This window comes from Microchirus variegatus, assembly GCF_963457635.1.
Source record: "Microchirus variegatus genome assembly, chromosome: 12".
Classification (NCBI taxonomy): Eukaryota; Metazoa; Chordata; class Actinopteri; order Pleuronectiformes; family Soleidae; genus Microchirus; species Microchirus variegatus.
The window spans coordinates 28041980-28060143 of NC_139813.1; the positions used below are offsets into that span (position 1 = coordinate 28041980).

The 18164-nt window shown below is 42.6% G+C and overlaps 1 protein-coding gene across 1 annotated transcript in view; it reads left to right on the forward strand.

Annotated features, from left to right (window-relative positions):
* The window catches only part of LOC310934879 (CNK3/IPCEF1 fusion protein-like), a gene marked incomplete at its 3' end in the record, with an annotated part of 34849 nt that overhangs the window by 746 nt on the left and 15939 nt on the right, over positions 1–18164 (forward strand). Inside the window, exons 2-5 of the mRNA XM_083898679.1 lie at positions 10592–10755; positions 11622–11824; positions 12186–12273; positions 13409–13450. Coding sequence (XP_083754805.1) covers positions 10592–10755; positions 11622–11824; positions 12186–12273; positions 13409–13450 — 497 coding nt within the window. The remainder of the gene's footprint in view (positions 1–10591; positions 10756–11621; positions 11825–12185; positions 12274–13408; positions 13451–18164) is intronic.

Consider the following 18164-nt stretch of genomic DNA (forward strand, 5'->3'; position numbering starts at 1 on the left):
AGGTTCTGCTCGTTCATTATCCTGAAAACAACAATCATATCTTTATGGAGCAGTTTTTAATCTTCATCATCACCATCACCATCATCATCATCATCATCATCATCATCATCATCATCATCATCATGGTCTTTGGTGTGTCAGAGTGAGTGTTTTACAAACTTCACTGTTGTCAAAGTCTCTGTGGCGTTAGATTTACAGCTCAGTCGCGTCGTCGGCGTCACATGAAGACGACGAAGAGCTGAGTGAAACAAACGTCCCTGAGGTCAGAGGTCAGAGGTCAGAGGTCACGGTGACGCTCAGCTGATCTGAGACTCCAGACAAAGACCTCGTTCAGACTGAACATGTGATCACACGGACGTAGACCTTTGTAATCCGTGTCGCAGTTAAGCTCCGCCTCCTCCGCTGAAGTCTTTACACGTTAATCATGTGACGCTGTTGACTGTTATGAAACACGGTCACATGATCACGGTAACGATTGTTCGTTAACATCAGTCACTATTTTTTTCTATTATTTTCAAAGCGTTCGTTTAATGTGACCTGCGTTACCATGGCAACACGTCTTTAAAAACAAAAACAACAATCTGATTTTTTTGTAAATCTAAATGTTTGGTTCGTTTAGTTTTTGTTTCATCGATTATCTTCTTGAGTTTTATTCGTTGGTCTGATGTGTTGAGATTTACTGCGGTCCTTGAATGCATCTCCACCAACCGTTGACATTATTATTATTTATTTATTTTTAAATTTTAAATTGTTCTGCGGCGAACGGACGAAATAAAAGCGCGACTGGTTGAACTCGTTCAGAGGAGTCGTTAAATTCATACCTGTGTTTGTGCACTTTACACACACACACACACACACACACACACAGTGGAATGCAGACTGTAAACAAACAAACAAACACCGCCGTTGCCGTGGAAACAAAACCAACTTATAGTTTAATACGAACGTAAAACAACAACAATGAGACGATTGTGACGACGACCGAGATCCTGGTGCTGTGTTTACACTGTGACGGCCTCAGGGTGTGTGTGTGTGTGTGTGTGTGTGTGTGTGTGTGAGTGACAGTTTTTCATGCTCACACACGCGTCGACACACACACACACATACCTGTTGCTGTTCTCTGACAGGTGCAGCTCCTCACACATGACAGACATGTATTTATATTTACTTTACAAAGTCTACGACGTCTTTAAGAACACGTTCACGTCTTTATCTTCACTGTTAGACAGACTTTAACAACAGGAAAGTGAAGTTTGTGAACTCACTCACTCTCCCACACTAAAGTCCATAGAGAAAATCAGTGATTTTAACATAACAAGGACACAGGAGTTGTTGAATAACAGTAAGATCAGCAACTTGTCTTATTTTGTAAAATTCGGCTTTAAAAATATTTAATTTAGACTGACTTCAGTGACACAAAGTGACCACACGAGGCAGCAGTGGACCAGCAGCTCCTGTGTCCCTGTGAGCTAAAATCACTGGTTTTCTCTATGGACTTTGGTGTGGGAGAGTGAGTGGTTTACAGACAGTGAAGACAAAGACGTGAAACACGTTCCCAAGACGTCGTAGACGTAAACTGACGTAGACGTTTTAGTTACCACTCGTCTCCACCTGGATCAGCACAGTCTGTCAGATCTGCAGCGTGAGGGGGCGGGGTTGTTTGCCGGGTGGGAGGAGTTAACCTGTTGACTGTGACGTCATCACGGCATGAGATGATGATGACGTCATCACGGTCGGTTCAGCGTCTGCAGACAGAGACGATCAGAGACGATTCAGATTCTGTACAGTGTTGTTTTTTTTTGTCTCAGAGGAAACGACGTGAATGACAGGAAACAGCCGGATCCCTCTGCCATGATCCACTTCCTGTTTTCTTTTTCACAGAGCAGAGAAACTCTGATGATGTTTCTCCAGGAGTGAATTTGCTCAAGAGCTCAAGGAAATCCTTTTTCCTGTGTGTGTGTGTGTGTGTGTGTGTGTGTGTGTGAGGTTAAATCCATGAATAGCCTCAGTGCTCTTTGGCCACGTTTCCTCTCAGATCTCCACCCTCATCCTGTTGTGATGGAGCAGGTGGGAGAAATATTCTTTTGTCGCCTGGAGTCGATTTTGTTTTGTCTAAATGTATTTAAACTAAAGTGTGTAAACTCACTCACTCTCCCACACCAAAGTCACTCACTCTCCCACACCAAAGTCACTCACTCTCCCACACCAAAGTCACTCACTCTCTCACACCAAAGTCACTCACTCTCCCACACCAAAGTCACTCACTCTCTCACACCAAAGTCACTCGCTCTCCCACACCAAAGTCACTCACTCTCCCACACCAAAGTCACTCTCTCTCCCACACCAAAGTCACTCGCTCTCCCACACCAAAGTCACTCTCTCTCCCACACCAAAGTCACTCGCTCTCTCACACCAAAGTCACTCACTCTCCCACACCAAAGTCACTCACTCTCCCACACCAAAGTCACTCACTCTCCCACACCAAAGTCACTCACTCTCCCACACCAAAGTCACTCACTCTCTCACACCAAAGTCACTCACTCTCCCACACCAAAGTCACTCACTCTCCCACACCAAAGTCACTCACTCTCCCACACCAAAGTCACTCACTCTCCCACACCAAAGTCACTCACTCTCCCACACCAAAGTCACTCACTCTCTCACACCAAAGTCACTCACTCTCTCACACCAAAGTCACTCACTCTCCCACACCAAAGTCACTCACTCTCCCACACCAAAGTCACTCACTCTCCCACACCAAAGTCACTCACTCTCCCACACCAAAGTCACTCACTCTCCCACACCAAAGTCACTCACTCTCCCACACCAAAGTCACTCACTCTCTCACACCAAAGTCACTCACTCTCCCACACCAAAGTCACTCACTCTCCCACACCAAAGTCACTCACTCTCTCACACCAAAGTCACTCACTCTCTCACACCAAAGTCACTCACTCTCCCACACCAAAGTCACTCACTCTCCCACACCAAAGTCACTCACTCTCCCACACCAAAGTCACTCACTCTCCCACACCAAAGTCACTCACTCTCTCACACCAAAGTCACTCACTCTCCCACACCAAAGTCACTCACTCTCCCACACCAAAGTCACTCACTCTCCCACACCAAAGTCACTCACTCTCTCACACCAAAGTCACTCACTCTCCCACACCAAAGTCACTCACTCTCCCACACCAAAGTCACTCACTCTCCCACACCAAAGTCACTCACTCTCCCACACCAAAGTCACTCACTCTCTCACACCAAAGTCACTCACTCTCTCACACCAAAGTCACTCACTCTCCCACACCAAAGTCACTCACTCTCCCACACCAAAGTCACTCACTCTCCCACACCAAAGTCACTCACTCTCCCACACCAAAGTCACTCACTCTCCCACACCAAAGTCACTCACTCTCCCACACCAAAGTCACTCACTCTCTCACACCAAAGTCACTCACTCTCCCACACCAAAGTCACTCACTCTCCCACACCAAAGTCACTCACTCTCTCACACCAAAGTCACTCACTCTCTCACACCAAAGTCACTCACTCTCCCACACCAAAGTCACTCACTCTCCCACACCAAAGTCACTCACTCTCCCACACCAAAGTCACTCACTCTCCCACACCAAAGTCACTCACTCTCTCACACCAAAGTCACTCACTCTCCCACACCAAAGTCACTCACTCTCCCACACCAAAGTCACTCACTCTCCCACACCAAAGTCACTCACTCTCCCACATCACTAACTTACAATGACTGATTTGCTTAAATTCGCCTTTTAAAATATTTCATTTAGACTTAATTTAGTGACACAAAGTGACCACACGAGGCAGCAGAGGACCAGCAGCTCCTGTGTCCCTGTGAGCTAAAATCACTGGTTTTCTCCCTGAGGTTTGGTGTGTTTTGATGTTTCTCCGTCTAACGATCAGACCTGGACAGTTTGAGGTTAGAGCAGCTGGAGTTTCATCTGCTCGTCTTTTATCACCGTCGTCCTCACATGTCTGACTTCACACGGAGGCAAAGCCTCGCTCGCTTTTTATCGTTCCTCGTAAAAAGTTAAAGTGACGACCAGGAATTTACACGACGAGCCGTAAAAACGTCGCCGTGTCAACAAACATCTACACCTGTTGAGTTTCTACGATATCTTTAAGAACATATTTAACATCTCTATCTCACTGTAAACCACTCACTCTCCCACACCAAAGTCCATAGAGAAAACCAGTGATTTTAGCTCACAGGGACACAGGAGCTGCTGGTCCTCTGCTGCCTCGTGTGGTCACTTTGTGTCACTGAGTTAAGTCTAAAGTTAATATTTTAAAAGCCGAATTCACTAAAATCAGTCATTGTAAGTTAGTGATGGAGGCCTTTGGTGTGGGAGAGTGAGTGACTTTGGTGTGGGAGAGTGAGTGACTTTGGTGTGGGAGAGTGAGTGACTTTGGTGTGGGAGAGTGAGTGACTTTGGTGTGGGAGAGTGAGTGACTTTGGTGTGGGAGAGTGAGTGACTTTGGTGCGGGAGAGTGAGTGACTTTGGTGTGGGAGAGTGAGTGACTTTGGTGTGAGAGAGTGAGTGACTTTGGTGTGGGAGAGTGAGTGACTTTGGTGTGGGAGAGTGAGTGACTTTGGTGTGAGAGAGTGAGTGACTTTGGTGTGGGAGAGTGAGTGACTTTGGTGTGAGAGAGTGAGTGACTTTGGTGTGGGAGAGTGAGTGACTTTGGTGTGGGAGAGTGAGTGACTTTGGTGTGGGAGAGTGAGTGACTTTGGTGTGGGAGAGTGAGTGACTTTGGTGTGGGAGAGTGAGTGACTTTGGTGCGGGAGAGTGAGTGACTTTGGTGTGGGAGAGTGAGTGACTTACAAACGTCACTTTCCTGTTGTTAAAGTCCTTTTAAATCATCATAACTCAGTAAATATAATCTTAATACGTCATAAACTTAAGATAATGTACATTTCACAGGCTGAGTCTGTTGTTTTCATGTTAGCTCGCTGTAGATTCAGCCTTTAATAATCTACAAAAAAAGCAGCAAATATCACAAACTTTCACTTCAACATGAAGAATGTGATTAAAGGAGCAGGTTTGAACCTGAGTTAATCTTGACTTGTTAAACACTGACTGTGTTTATCTTCACTCTGTTTCACCGGTTTGTTTTGTTTTTACGCTTCACTCGGAGCAGCTGATACTAACTGGTGAAACCAGTCCTTTTGCTGCTAATGCTAATGCTGCTGCTAATGCTAATGCTAATGCTGTTTCTGCTGCTGCTCTTTGTTTCCTGGAGTGAGTCCAGCGCTCACAGAGAGCAGAGAGCTGCCGTCGCTCATGAAAACACAAACATATTTCACACAAACCTCCGCTGACTCGGCGGCTGCCGTTGCTCACACACACACACACACACACACACACACACACACACACACACACACACACACACACACACACACACACACAGCTGGGCGGCGGCTGAGTGAGAGCGTGCGGTCGTCAGGAATGTGCCGGCGACGGCACGCCGGGGATCACGTTACCGCGACACCCGAGGAGGTCGATAATCTCTGAGGTCGCGCGCCAGGGTCGGCCAAATGTCACACGGCAGCCAAATCACCTGCTAACGAGCGCATGGCGACACGGGCGACGACAGGCAGCTGACGCCAGGAAGTTGACGACAGGCAGTTGACGCCAGTTGACGACAGGCAGTTGATGCTCGTTGTCGCCAGGCAGTTGACGCCATGTAGTTGACGCCATGCAGTTGATGCTCGTTGTCGCCAGGCAGTTGACGCCAGGCAGTTGACGCCAGGCAGTTGACGCCAGTTGTCACCGGGCAGTTGAGGCCAGGCAGTTGACGCCATGTAGTTGACGCCATGCAGTTGATGCTCGTTGTCGCCAGGCAGTTGACGCCATGCAGTTGACGCCAGGCAGTTGACTCTAGTTGTTGCCAGGCAGTTGAAACGAGTTGCCGCCAGGCAGTTGACGCCAGTTGACGCCAGGCAGTTGATGCTCGTTGTCGCCAGGCAGTTGACGCCATGTTGTTGACGCCATGCAGTTGATGCTCGTTGTCGCCAGGCAGTTGACGCCAGGCAGTTGAGGCCAGGCAGTTGACGCCATGTAGTTGACGCCATGCAGTTGATGCTCGTTGTCGCCAGGCAGTTGACGCCAGGCAGTTGACGCCAGGCAGTTGACGCTAGTTGTCGCCGGGCAGTTGACACCATGCAGTTGACGCCAGGCAGTTGACTCTAGTTGTCGCCAGGCAGTTGAAACGAGTTGCCGCCAGGCAGTTGAGGCCAGGCAGTTGACTCCAGTTGACTCCAGTTGACGTCAGGCAGTTGACGCTAGTTGTCCCCAGGTAGTTGAAACTAGTTGCTGCCAGGCAGTTGTTGCCAGGCAATTGACGCCAGGCAGTTGACGCTAGTTGTTGACAGGCCGTTGACGCTAGTTGACGCCAGGAAGCTGATGCCAGGCAGTTGCCGCCAGGCAGTTGCCGCAAGGCAGTTGCCGCCAGGCAGTTGTCGCCAGGCAGTTGACGCCAGGCAGTTGACGCCAGGCAGTTGACACTAGTTGTTGCCAGGCAGTTGACGCTAGTTGACGCCAGGAAGTTGACGATACCGCGGCCGACCACCATGGACAAATCTGACCACAGCGTCTCCTAAAAACATGAAACAATGGTGTTTTCACTTTGTTTTAAAGGCTCCAGTTAAAAATAAGACTTCCATTAAAACAACTGTATCATTTAACACTAAAAACAATATAATAATCATAATAATCATAATAGTAATAATACTGGTTGACTTCATCAGGACTAACCTGATCACATGACTCTAACACTCACGTCTGGATCTAATGTTCTCGTGTGAAACAGAATGATTTACGACGTCAAACATTCTTCTCATTCTGCGTTTCACAAACTCTGCAGTGGAGTTTGGCAGCGACACAAAGTCAGAGAGAGGTTTTTAAAAGTCATATCATCATCATCGTCGTCTTCATCGTCTTCATCGTCTTCTTCACATAGAACAAAAGCACAAATAAAAACACAGACTTTGATTAAAGTAAAGGTTTTCCAAAGTGGTTTCACTCATTCGTTTCACATTAAAAACCAAAGCTCTTTTCTCAGTGTTTATGATGCTGTAAAATAATAATGAAGCAGGAAGTGTTTGCAGCTCTTTATCTGAACACAGATTCATCTCAAACTCAAGTTCATGTCATGAAAAATGCAGCGAGTCGCTGAGAGAGTTTGAGTTTCAGTGAACTTTGGTCAAATTCATTCTGTCAACAAACAAAGATTAAAGCAGCTGAGAGTGAATCTGTTTCATTCTGACGCTCTTTCAGTCTGTGACGTCTTTAAGGACATGTTTAACGTCTGTATTTCACTGTGAGACGACAGGAAAGTGAAGTTTGTAAACCACTCACTCTCCCACACCAAAGTCCATAGAGAAAACCAGTGATTTTAGCTCACAGGGACACAGGAGCTGCTGGTCCTCTGCTGCCTCGTGTGGTCACTTCTTGTCACTGAGTTAAGTCTAAATATCTAAATATCACTAAAATCAGTCATTGTAAGTTAGTGATGGAGGCAGCAGAGTGAGTGACTTTGGTGTGAGAGAGTGAGTGACTTTGGTGTGGGAGAGTGAGTGACTTTGGTGTGAGAGAGTGAGCGACTTTGGTGTGGGAGAGTGAGCGACTTTGGTGTGAGAGAGTGAGCGACTTTGGTGTGGGAGAGTGAGCGACTTTGGTGTGGGAGAGTGAGCGACTTTGGTGTGGGAGAGTGAGCGACTTTGGTGTGGGAGAGTGAGCGACTTTGGTGTGTGAGAGTGAGTGACTTTGGTGTGTGAGAGTGAGTGACTTTGGTGAGGGAGAGTCAGTGACTTTGGTGTGTGAGAGTGAGTGACTTTGGTGTGGGAGAGTGAGTGACTTTGGTGTGTGAGAGTGAGTGACTTTGGTGTGTGAGAGTGAGTGACTTTGGTGTGGGAGAGTAAGTGACTTTGGTGTGTGAGAGTGAGTGACTTTGGTGTGTGAGAGTGAGTGACTTTGGTGTGTGAGAGTGAGTGACTTTGGTGAGGGAGAGTCAGTGACTTTGGTGTGTGAGAGTGAGTGACTTTGGTGTGTGAGAGTGAGTGACTTTGGTGTGTGAGAGTGAGTGACTTTGGTGTGGGAGAGTGAATGACTTTGGTGTGTGAGAGTGAGTGACTTTGGTGTGTGAGAGTGAGTGACTTTGGTGTGTGAGAGTCAGTGACTTTGGTGTGTGAGAGTGAGTGACTTTGGTGTGGGAGAGTGAGTGACTTTGGTGTGTGAGAGTGAGTGACTTTGGTGTGTGAGAGTGAGTGACTTTGGTGTGGGAGAGTGAATGACTTTGGTGTGTGAGAGTGAGTGACTTTGGTGTGTGAGAGTGAGTGACTTTGGTGTGTGAGAGTGAGTGACTTTGGTGTGTGAGAGTGAGTGACTTTGGTGTGGGAGAGTAAGTGACTTTGGTGTGTGAGAGTGAGTGACTTTGGTGTGTGAGAGTGAGTGACTTTGGTGTGGGAGAGTGAATGACTTTGGTGTGTGAGAGTGAGTGACTTTGGTGTGTGAGAGTGAGTGACTTTGGTGTGTGAGGGTGAGTGACTTTGGTGTGTGAGAGTGAGTGACTTTGGTGTGTGAGAGTGAGTGACTTTGGTGAGGGAGAGTGAGTGACTTTGGTGTGTGAGAGTGAGTGACTTTGGTGTGGGAGAGTGAGTGACTTTGGTGTGGGAGAGTAAGTGACTTTGGTGTGGGAGAGTGAGTGACTTTGGTGTGGGAGAGTGAGTGACTTTGGTGTGGGGGTAGTTAGTGTTGGTTTCACTGTTTTTAAAAACTGACCCAGACTCAGTTAAAAGAGACTTAATGAGTGTTTTCTTGTCCCTTCACCATCTGTCCCCCCCACCATTCCTCCCTCTGTGGGGGTCAGTTGTTGTTGTTGTTGTTGTTGTTGTTGTTGTTGTTGTTCTCACCAGCTCTGACTTCATTTTGACGACCAGTTGTTCGTCGTCCAGCGTCACTGAGTCACAGCAGCAGCCATTTGGTGTCGGTTTGAGACTGAAGTGAAGACGTGGACCGGAGTCCAGGTCCAACACGTGTCCACAGATCAGGAGTGAAATCAGAGACTTTTTATTCCAGGATTATTTCTTCTGTTTGATAAACTCTGCTCAGACGCTGGGAAACGTCTCTCACACAGAGGTCAGAGGTCAGAGGTCAGAGGTCAGAGGTCAGAGTTGAGGGTCAGACAGAGAGTGACGTCACTGGAGCTGACGGCGCCTGAGCTCAAGGTCACAGGAGGTCAGAGGTCATAGAGGAGAATCTGTGGAAAACAAAAACCTTATCAGTTTGAGATATATATACATACATATATATATATATATGTATGTATATATATATATATGTATGTATATATATATCACCACATAAACAAGAATAATAATATAAATAAACAATAATATAGATAATAATAGTATTATTATAATAATGTGTGTATGTTTAGAGTCTTTATCCTGATATATGAGATATAAATGTACAGTTTGTTTCTCTGGAATCAACACTTTTTCCCTTAGCTAACATGTGTTTTCACTTAATTTCAAAGTTTTTCCCTTAACAAACATGTTTTACCCTGAGTGTCCTTTACCTTCTTAACATCCATGTTTTCCCTTAATGTCAGTGTTTTCCCTTAACGTCAGTGTTTTCCCTTAACGTCAGTGTTTTCCCTTAACGTCAGTGTTTTCCCTTAACGTCAACGTTTTCCCTTAACGTCCATGTTTTCCCTTAACGTCAACTTTTTCCCTTAATGTCCATGTTTTCCCTTAACGTCAATGATTTCCCTTAACGTCAACGTTTTCCCTTAACGTCAGTGTTTTCCCTTAATGTCCACGTTTTCCCTTAACGTCAATGTTTTCCCTTAACGTCAACTTTTTCCCTTAATGTCCACGTTTTCCCTTAATGTCCATGTTTTCCCTTAACGTCAACGTTTTCCCTTAACGTCAACGTTTTCCCTTAACGTCAACGTTTTCCCTTAACTTTTTACGTGTGTGTGTGTGTGTGTATAAATGACAGTGAGACATGTCCAGGTGTTGGTGTTGAATGTTGGACATGAATAATTCAGTGTGTGTGTGTGTGTGTGTGTGAGAGAGTCTGTGTGTCCTCACACACACTCGTCAGCTGATCCTGAGCTGATCTGTGGTGAGGTGACAGGACCATGTCAGTGTGTGTGTGTGTGTGTGTGTGTTTCATGACTCATGTTGTGGGGACATAAATCTGTCTCTGAGGACACGTCTTCATCGTGGGGACAAAAATCAAGTCCCTCATAAAGTAAAGACGTTTAAAGTTGTTAAGAGTCAGAGTCAGTGTGATGTCCTCTGAAGTCATGGAAACCAGACTGTGTGTGTGTGTGTGTGTGTGTGTGTATACACGTGCGTGTGTCTGTGTGTGTGTGTGTGTGTGTGTTTGCCGTCAGACCTGAACCAATCATAACAGAAACTAACAGACGACTTCCACAGAAACTCTTTTCTGTCTCTGTGACCTTTGACCTCCAGCACAGGTCACATGTCACAGTCAGCTGACCTGTCTGTCTGTCTGTCTGTCTGTCTGTCTGTCTGTCTCAGGGTTGGACGACAGCGTCCATCAGTACATGTGGTCCTTCCAGCAGCAGCAGGTTGACGGGGAGAAGCTGCTGAAGTTGACCCACCACGAGCTTCTGTCTCTGGGCGTGACGAGGGTCGGACACCAGGAGCTGGTGCTGGAGGCCGTGGATCTGCTCTGTGCTCTGGTCAGTGCTCGTCCTCCTCCTCGTCTGGAACATCATGACAAATACATGTTACATACATGTTATCAGTCTGGAGCACGTTTATAAAAACCACTCACTCTCCCACACCAAAGTCCATAGAGCACACAGGAGTTCATTTTGAAGAAATCTGGGCGTTAAAAATACAAATTTTCCGTCGTTTTTTTTCCCGCCTTTTAGTGAATAAACGTTTGGAAACGCTCCTTTAATATAAAAAAGTTTTTTTTCACTCGGTTAAACGTGAAAAAAACCCCAAAAACCTTTGGTTTGAGAGTTTTCCTGTAAATCTGTGAAGTCAGCTGACGGAAGAGAGAGAGGAAACACGTGATCACACACACACACACACACACACACACACACACACACACACACACACACGCACACACACACACACACACACAGATAAAAGGGAAAACATGGATGTTAAGGGAAAAACATGGACATTAAGGGAAAACTTGAATGTTAAGGGAAAACAATGTTAAGGGAAAACATGGTTAAAAGAAAAACATGGATGTTAAGGGAAAAACATTGGCGTTAAGGGAAAACATTGACGTTAAGGGAAAACATGGATGTTAAGGGAAAACATGTTAAGGGAAAAACATGGACATTAAGGGAAAACTTGAATGTTAAGGGAAAACAATGTTAAGGGAAAACATGGTTAAAAGAAAAACATGGATATTAAGGGAAACATGGATGTTAAGGGAAAAACATGGAGGTTAAGGGAAAACATGAATGTTAAGGGAAAAACATGGAGGTTAAGGGAAAACATTGACAAACATAAAATCATCTTAAAGAGTGATTTCCTGCTTTAATTTGAATCTTTGTGAATTCTAAACGTGATGTTTCCTCAGAACTTTGGCGTGGAGTCCGATAACCTGAAGACGGTGGTGGGGAAGATGATGGCGTCGCACCACGACCTGAACGCCGCCGTCTCTCAGCGCCGCAGAAACCCCGCCTACCACGACAAGAACTCCCATCAGCCCACAAACCACTTCCTGACCGCCGTCGTCGACCTCATCGCCGCCGCCAAGAGTCTGCTGGCCTGGCTCGACAGGTACGCGCTACGCTACGCTAACTGACACGCTATGCTAACTGACACGCTACACATGTGTACTGTACACACACACACAGAGAGGATGTGTGTGTGTGTGTGTGTGTGCTTGTTTGAGCCTGAACAACATTCCTGTGTCACACAAACACTGTCGTTAACTGTCCGTCAAACTTTATTCAAAAAGCACTTTTCAGTCAAAGCAAATGAAACGGAATCAAAGAAATAAAACATTTGAGCTGAAGAAGAACAAAGGGAAGGAGACAAGTTTTTAGGATTCATGGCTTAAGTTGGTCTTAACTGAAATGTCCTCTTGTCTCCTCTCCTCTTGTCTCCTCTCCTGTCCTCTTGTCTCCTCTCTCCTCAGAACTCCTCTGACGAGCAGCAACGACTTCACGACGACTAAAAGCAGAATAATCCAGCTTTGTCTGGAGCTGACGTCCACCGTCCAGAAGGTCTGTGTCTCTCAGAGACAGTTTCATCTAAATATCAAACATAATGTGAATATAATCTAAATATAATCTGAACATAATCTGATTATAATCTGAACATAATCTGAACATAATCTGAACATAATCTGAACATAATCTAAATATAATCTGAACATAATCTGATTATAATCTGAATATAATCTGAACATAATCTGAATATAATCTGAATATAATCTAAATATAATCTGAACATAATCTGATTATAATCTGAACATAATATGAATATAATCTGAATATAATCTGAACATAATCTCATTATAATCTGAACATAATCTCAATATAATCTGAACATAATATTAATATAATCTGAGCATAATCTGAATATAATATGAACATAATCTAATTATAATCTGAACATAATCTGAATATAATCTGAACATAATATGAACATAATCTCAATATAATCTGAACATAATCTCAATATAATCTGAACATAATCCAAATATAATCTGAACATAATCTCAATATAATCTGAACATAATCTCAATATAATCTGAACATAATCTCAATATAATCATCTAAATATAATCTGAACATAGAGTAATATAATATGTATATCATATGAAACATAATCTGAATATAATCTGAATATTGTGAACAATCTTCTGGTCACACGTTCATAGATTATCATTATTCTGAGGTGAAATAGAGATTAAAGCTTGTTTAGTTTGTTTGTCGTCAGCTGTCAGTCGACACAGCGAGGGGGCGTGGCCTGGGCGTGGCCTGAGTGCGCTCTCCTGTCATCATCCTGTCAGTGTGTTTTCACTGAGCTGTTATTATAGAGACCACAGGGGGAGGAGCTACATGCCTGTGGGAGGAGCCTGTGGTTTCACTCTCTCTGTCATTTCTTAAGTATTTGTTTGTTGACTCTTTTTTTTCTCTTCATGTTTGAGCGTGAAAAGAAAAAAGTCTGGTCTGATTCTGACTCTGTTTTAAATATAAATATAATATAAATATATCAAATATATTGAATAAAATCAGATCGTTATTGTTTTATTGGGCAGAAATACTGTCATTTAATGACTTCATGTTTAAAATAGATAAACAAATAGAATCGGTTTAGTTTGTGTCGTTCATTACTTTGTCTCTTTAATTTCAGGACTGTACAGTTTATGAGATGGAAGAGAGGATTCTGGAAGTGGTGAGTTTACGTGTGTGTGTGTGTGTGTTAGATAACACTCACTTCCTGTTTAATCCTGATTCCACTGATCAGTCATGTTCCTGTTGTGTCTCCCGTGACCTCTGACCTTCCTGTTTCATAAAACAAAAACAACAACAACATGAACAGTTATTATTTATTTGTCTTGACTAAAGTCAGCTGTGATTTACATGATGGTCAGTGAACGCATCACCACAGGAAATGAACGGATTTAGTCGTCGCACGTGTTTAGAAAAACTCAAGTTTCTGTTTATGAATATTTAGATTAAAAAAAGAAAGAAAATAAGATTTTAAAGTCATTCAAACACACACACACACACACAGACACACACACACACACACACACACACACACACACACACACACACACACACACACACACACGTGTTTGAGTTTCAGTGTCCTGAGGCTGTGAAACTGTGTCATGAATCATTCAAACGTCTCCTTGTTCTTCGTCTCATTCCTGTTTTCTTTAATCTGTAAAAACTAAAATAATCAAAGAAGAAAGTGAATTATTTTTTTTTTTTGTAATTATCTTTTTATTTAGAAAAGCAGATTTCCATCACATACAATAATCAAACACTTCGTCATTTCAGATCTTGTTAAAGGATGGAGACAGTAAGTTCTGATGACTTTATCCATACTGCCCTTCTGGAATTATTCCATAGATCACTACTTCAATAATGAAACAAAATATAACAAAACTGGGGGGGCGCACCATCTCAAATAAACAAAACATCGCATGAAGAAAATAAGGAGGGTAGTTTCACACATAGCACCAGTACAGTCAAATGAAATCTGATCTAATTGGTTTCACATACTCAGTCCATTTGGACCACATCTTGTAAAATTTCCCTTTTTCGACTCTGAGGGAAAAAGATATCTTCTCCATAACATAAATCTCATAGACAATTTCAATCCATTCATCAATGGTGGGTGGTTCTACTTTTAACCATTTCCTTGTGATGGATTTCTTACTGGCTGCCAACAGTATAGCAAGCAGTTTTTTGTCGTTGTTGTTCCATGTGTCAAGTAATAGATCTCCCAGATACAAAGTTTCACATTTAAACGGAATCTTTACATTAAATACGTTTTGTATATGTTCGTGGATCTTTTCCCAGTAAGGTCTTATTTCTTCACATTCCCAAAAAATATGAAAATGGTTGGCTCCATTCAACCCACAGAGTCTCCAACAAGCGTCCCCGGTACCCTGATGTCTTTTCTGAATAGGTGTAATGAAAAATCTTGCAATGTTTTTCCAACAGAACTCCCGCCATGTGTTTGAGCCAGTTGAGAACCATTGTAGCTGGCATATTTTCTCCCAGCTCTCCTGTGTGATCATCACCTTTGCTTCTTTTTCCCATTTCTTCTTTATGTATTCTGTATTCTCTTGTTTAGATAATTGTATGGCATTATATAATTTGGAGATAATTTTGTTACCTGATCTGGATTTAGATAATGATAAAAATACCTCTATGAACCCTGATTCACCTTTTCCTAACTCCTCTTTAAGATTCTTATTAAAATAATCTCTCACTTGCAGGTATCTGAAGAAATCCTCTCTTTCCAGACCATGATTCTTCTGTAGGGTTTCAAAACTCTGAAATGTCCCTTTGTGGATAAACGAATAATATGTAGTTAAACCTTTTGAGATCCATATCTTAAATCTGGTATCAGTTCTATTTGGTGCAAAGTCTGCATCATAGGCACACCATCTCATCATTTTAGATGCTTCTCCTAATCTGCAAATTTTAACTATTTCCTGCCAGGACTTCAAAAAGCTGCCTGTTATAGAGTCTTCTGGGATTTCCTGTTTTACTTGTAGTTTGTTATCACACAATAGGGCTGTTATTGGAATTCCCTTTATCGTTGTGCCTTCTATTTCCTTCCATGCCGCAGTGTATGATGGTGAACACAGACAGACTAAAGGCCTCAGCTGGGCTGCAAGGTAGTAGTCCTGCAAGCAGGGAAGGCCCATTCCACCTTTTCCTTTTCTTAATTGTAGCGTCTTAAATTTAATTCTAGCCTTTTTCCCTTGCCATAAATACCTCGCTATCAATCTGTCCCATTCTAAGAACTGTTTGGATGGTATTTTGATTGGCAAACACTGAAAAAGGTACAGCATCCGTGGAAGAATATTCATCCTAACTGATTCTATCCGGGAGCTTAAACTTAGAAAGGGAATAACATTCCATCTATGTATATCAGACTTAATTTTTGAGTTTAATGGGCCATAATTAATATCATACAATCTCGAGAAGTCTCTTGGTAGTGAAACCCCCAAATATTTGATGGACTCAGCATCCCATTTCCAATTATAAATGGTCTTAATTGAAGATGGAGGATCATAATTAAACGTTAATACTTGAGTTTTGTTAATATTAATTTTATAACCAGAAATGAAACCGAATTCCTCTAACAATTTCATCAGTTTCGGGAGTGTCTGTGTAGGTTGTGTTATACTAATCAGTAAATCGTCAGCAAATAAGGCCAGTTTTTGTTCCCCTGAATCCAATGTTACTCCCTTAAAATCTGATCTCTGCCTAATCAGTTGACTCATGGGTTCTATAAACAGAGCAAAGAGGAGTGGCGACGCACAACACCCTTGTCTTGTTCCTCTTTCCAGAGTGAATGAAGTGGTTAGATCTCCATTGATTTTAATTCTAGCTGTTGGTTTGTTGTATAATGCTGCAAATGTGTCAATTATAGTTGTATGGAAGCCAAATTTTGAAAGTACTTTATATAAGAATGACCACCTCACTGAATCGAATGCTTTCTCTGCATCTAAGCTCAATATCAATGTCTCCAGTTTTTGTTGTGTGACTTGTCTCATAACGTGTAGTGTTCTTCTGATGTTATCTTGGGTCTGTCTTTGTCTGACAAAGCCAGTCTGGTCCTTATGTATTAATACAGGTAATATCAGTTCAATTCTTTTGGCTAATATGGATGTGAATAGTTTATAATCATTATTAAGAAGACTCACAGGACGGTAGCTCCCACATTCTAATTTATCTTTACCCTCCTTAGGTATGACTGAGATCATTGCTTCTTTCCAAGAAGGGGGGATGATTTTGTTTTCCAAAACCCAATTGAACGTTTTTAATAATGTTGGAATTAGTTGATCTTGCATTGTTTTGTACCATTCTGTGGTAAAGCCATCTGTCCCTGGAGACTTCCCCCCTTTCATTCTCCCGATTGCCGATTGAATTTCTTCCTTTGTTAATTTAGATATTAATTTTTCATTTTGATCATCATTGATTTTTGGGAGATTTATCTGAGCTAGGAAAGTATCAATCTGATCATCGTTGCTTGTCTGTGGTTGGGAATATAATGTTTTGTAGTATTCTCTAAAGCACTGCTTGATTTTCTCCAGATTAGTTTCTATTTCATTTGTTGTGGAATTTTTTATTTTATGAATAGCTCTATCTGCTTGCTGTTTTCTTAACCTATATGATAGAAGTTTTAGGGATTTTCCGCCGACCTCATAGTATTGTTGCTTTGTAAAAAGGAGCTTTTTTTGAATTTCCTGAGTATTTATTTCATCTATTTCCTTTTTTAGTTTTTTAATCTTACTTCTATTGTCAATTTTGGGAGATTTTGCGTGTTCTTTCTGTAGTCCCTTCAAGTCCTCTTCTAATTGTTTGAGTTTTTGTTCCTTCATTTTCTTTTCATATGAGGAGATGGCTATTATTTTACCTCTAATCACCGCTTTTAATGCATCCCAGAGAATAGGTGGAGTTACTTCTTCATTATCGTTATTTTCCAAATACAACTGAATTTCACCTTTCAATTTATCTTTGATAATTGGGTTATTGAGAATGTTTGAATTCAGTCTCCAGAGAGTGGACTTATTCTTTCTGTTAATCAGATGGACTGACATGTAAATGGGACCATGGTCCGAAATAGTAATGGGTCTTATTTCACAATTATCAACTCGAGAAAGATCTCCTTTAAGCATAAAAAAGTAATCGATGCGTGAGTAGACATTGTGGGCGTGCGAGTAATGTGAATAGTCTCGACTCGTCGGGTTCATCTCTCTCCACACATCCACAATCCCCACTTCACGCATCCAAGTGTTTAATCTTCTAGTATTGGCTTTTGCGTCAGATCTCCCGTTCGATGAGTCAACTTTCGGATTTAAACGTATGTTGAAATCTCCGCCACATATTAACATCCCTTGACTTTTTGTTGTCATTAGATCAACTATATGTTTGTAGAAGGACCAGCCGCTTCCCGGAGGCACATACACGTTAAGGAAAGTTATCACAATCCCTTCTATTTTACCTGTAACCATGACCAATCTGCCTTCGTTATCCTTATGTTCTGATATGTGTTCGTAATTTACAGCACTGGATATCAAAGTCGCCACTCCTCTCCGCTTCCCCGATCCATGGGAACTAAAGAAAACATGTTTGAAACCTGATTTATTCAATTTAGCATGTTCAGAGTCATTGAGGTGTGTCTCCTGTAAGAAAGCTACTTGGATTTGATCTTTTTTCAATTTTGATAGGATTTTCCCCCTCTTAACTGGATTGAGTACTCCATTTATATTAAATGATGCTATTTTCAAAGATCTGTTCTGCATCTATGTGATTCCCCCCGTCATCCCTCTCAATAATATGGTGCGCTTTCCCCTCACTGCAAGAACCGGCAGGAAATGAACAAGTAACATATTAATAAACATTAAACTGAACAC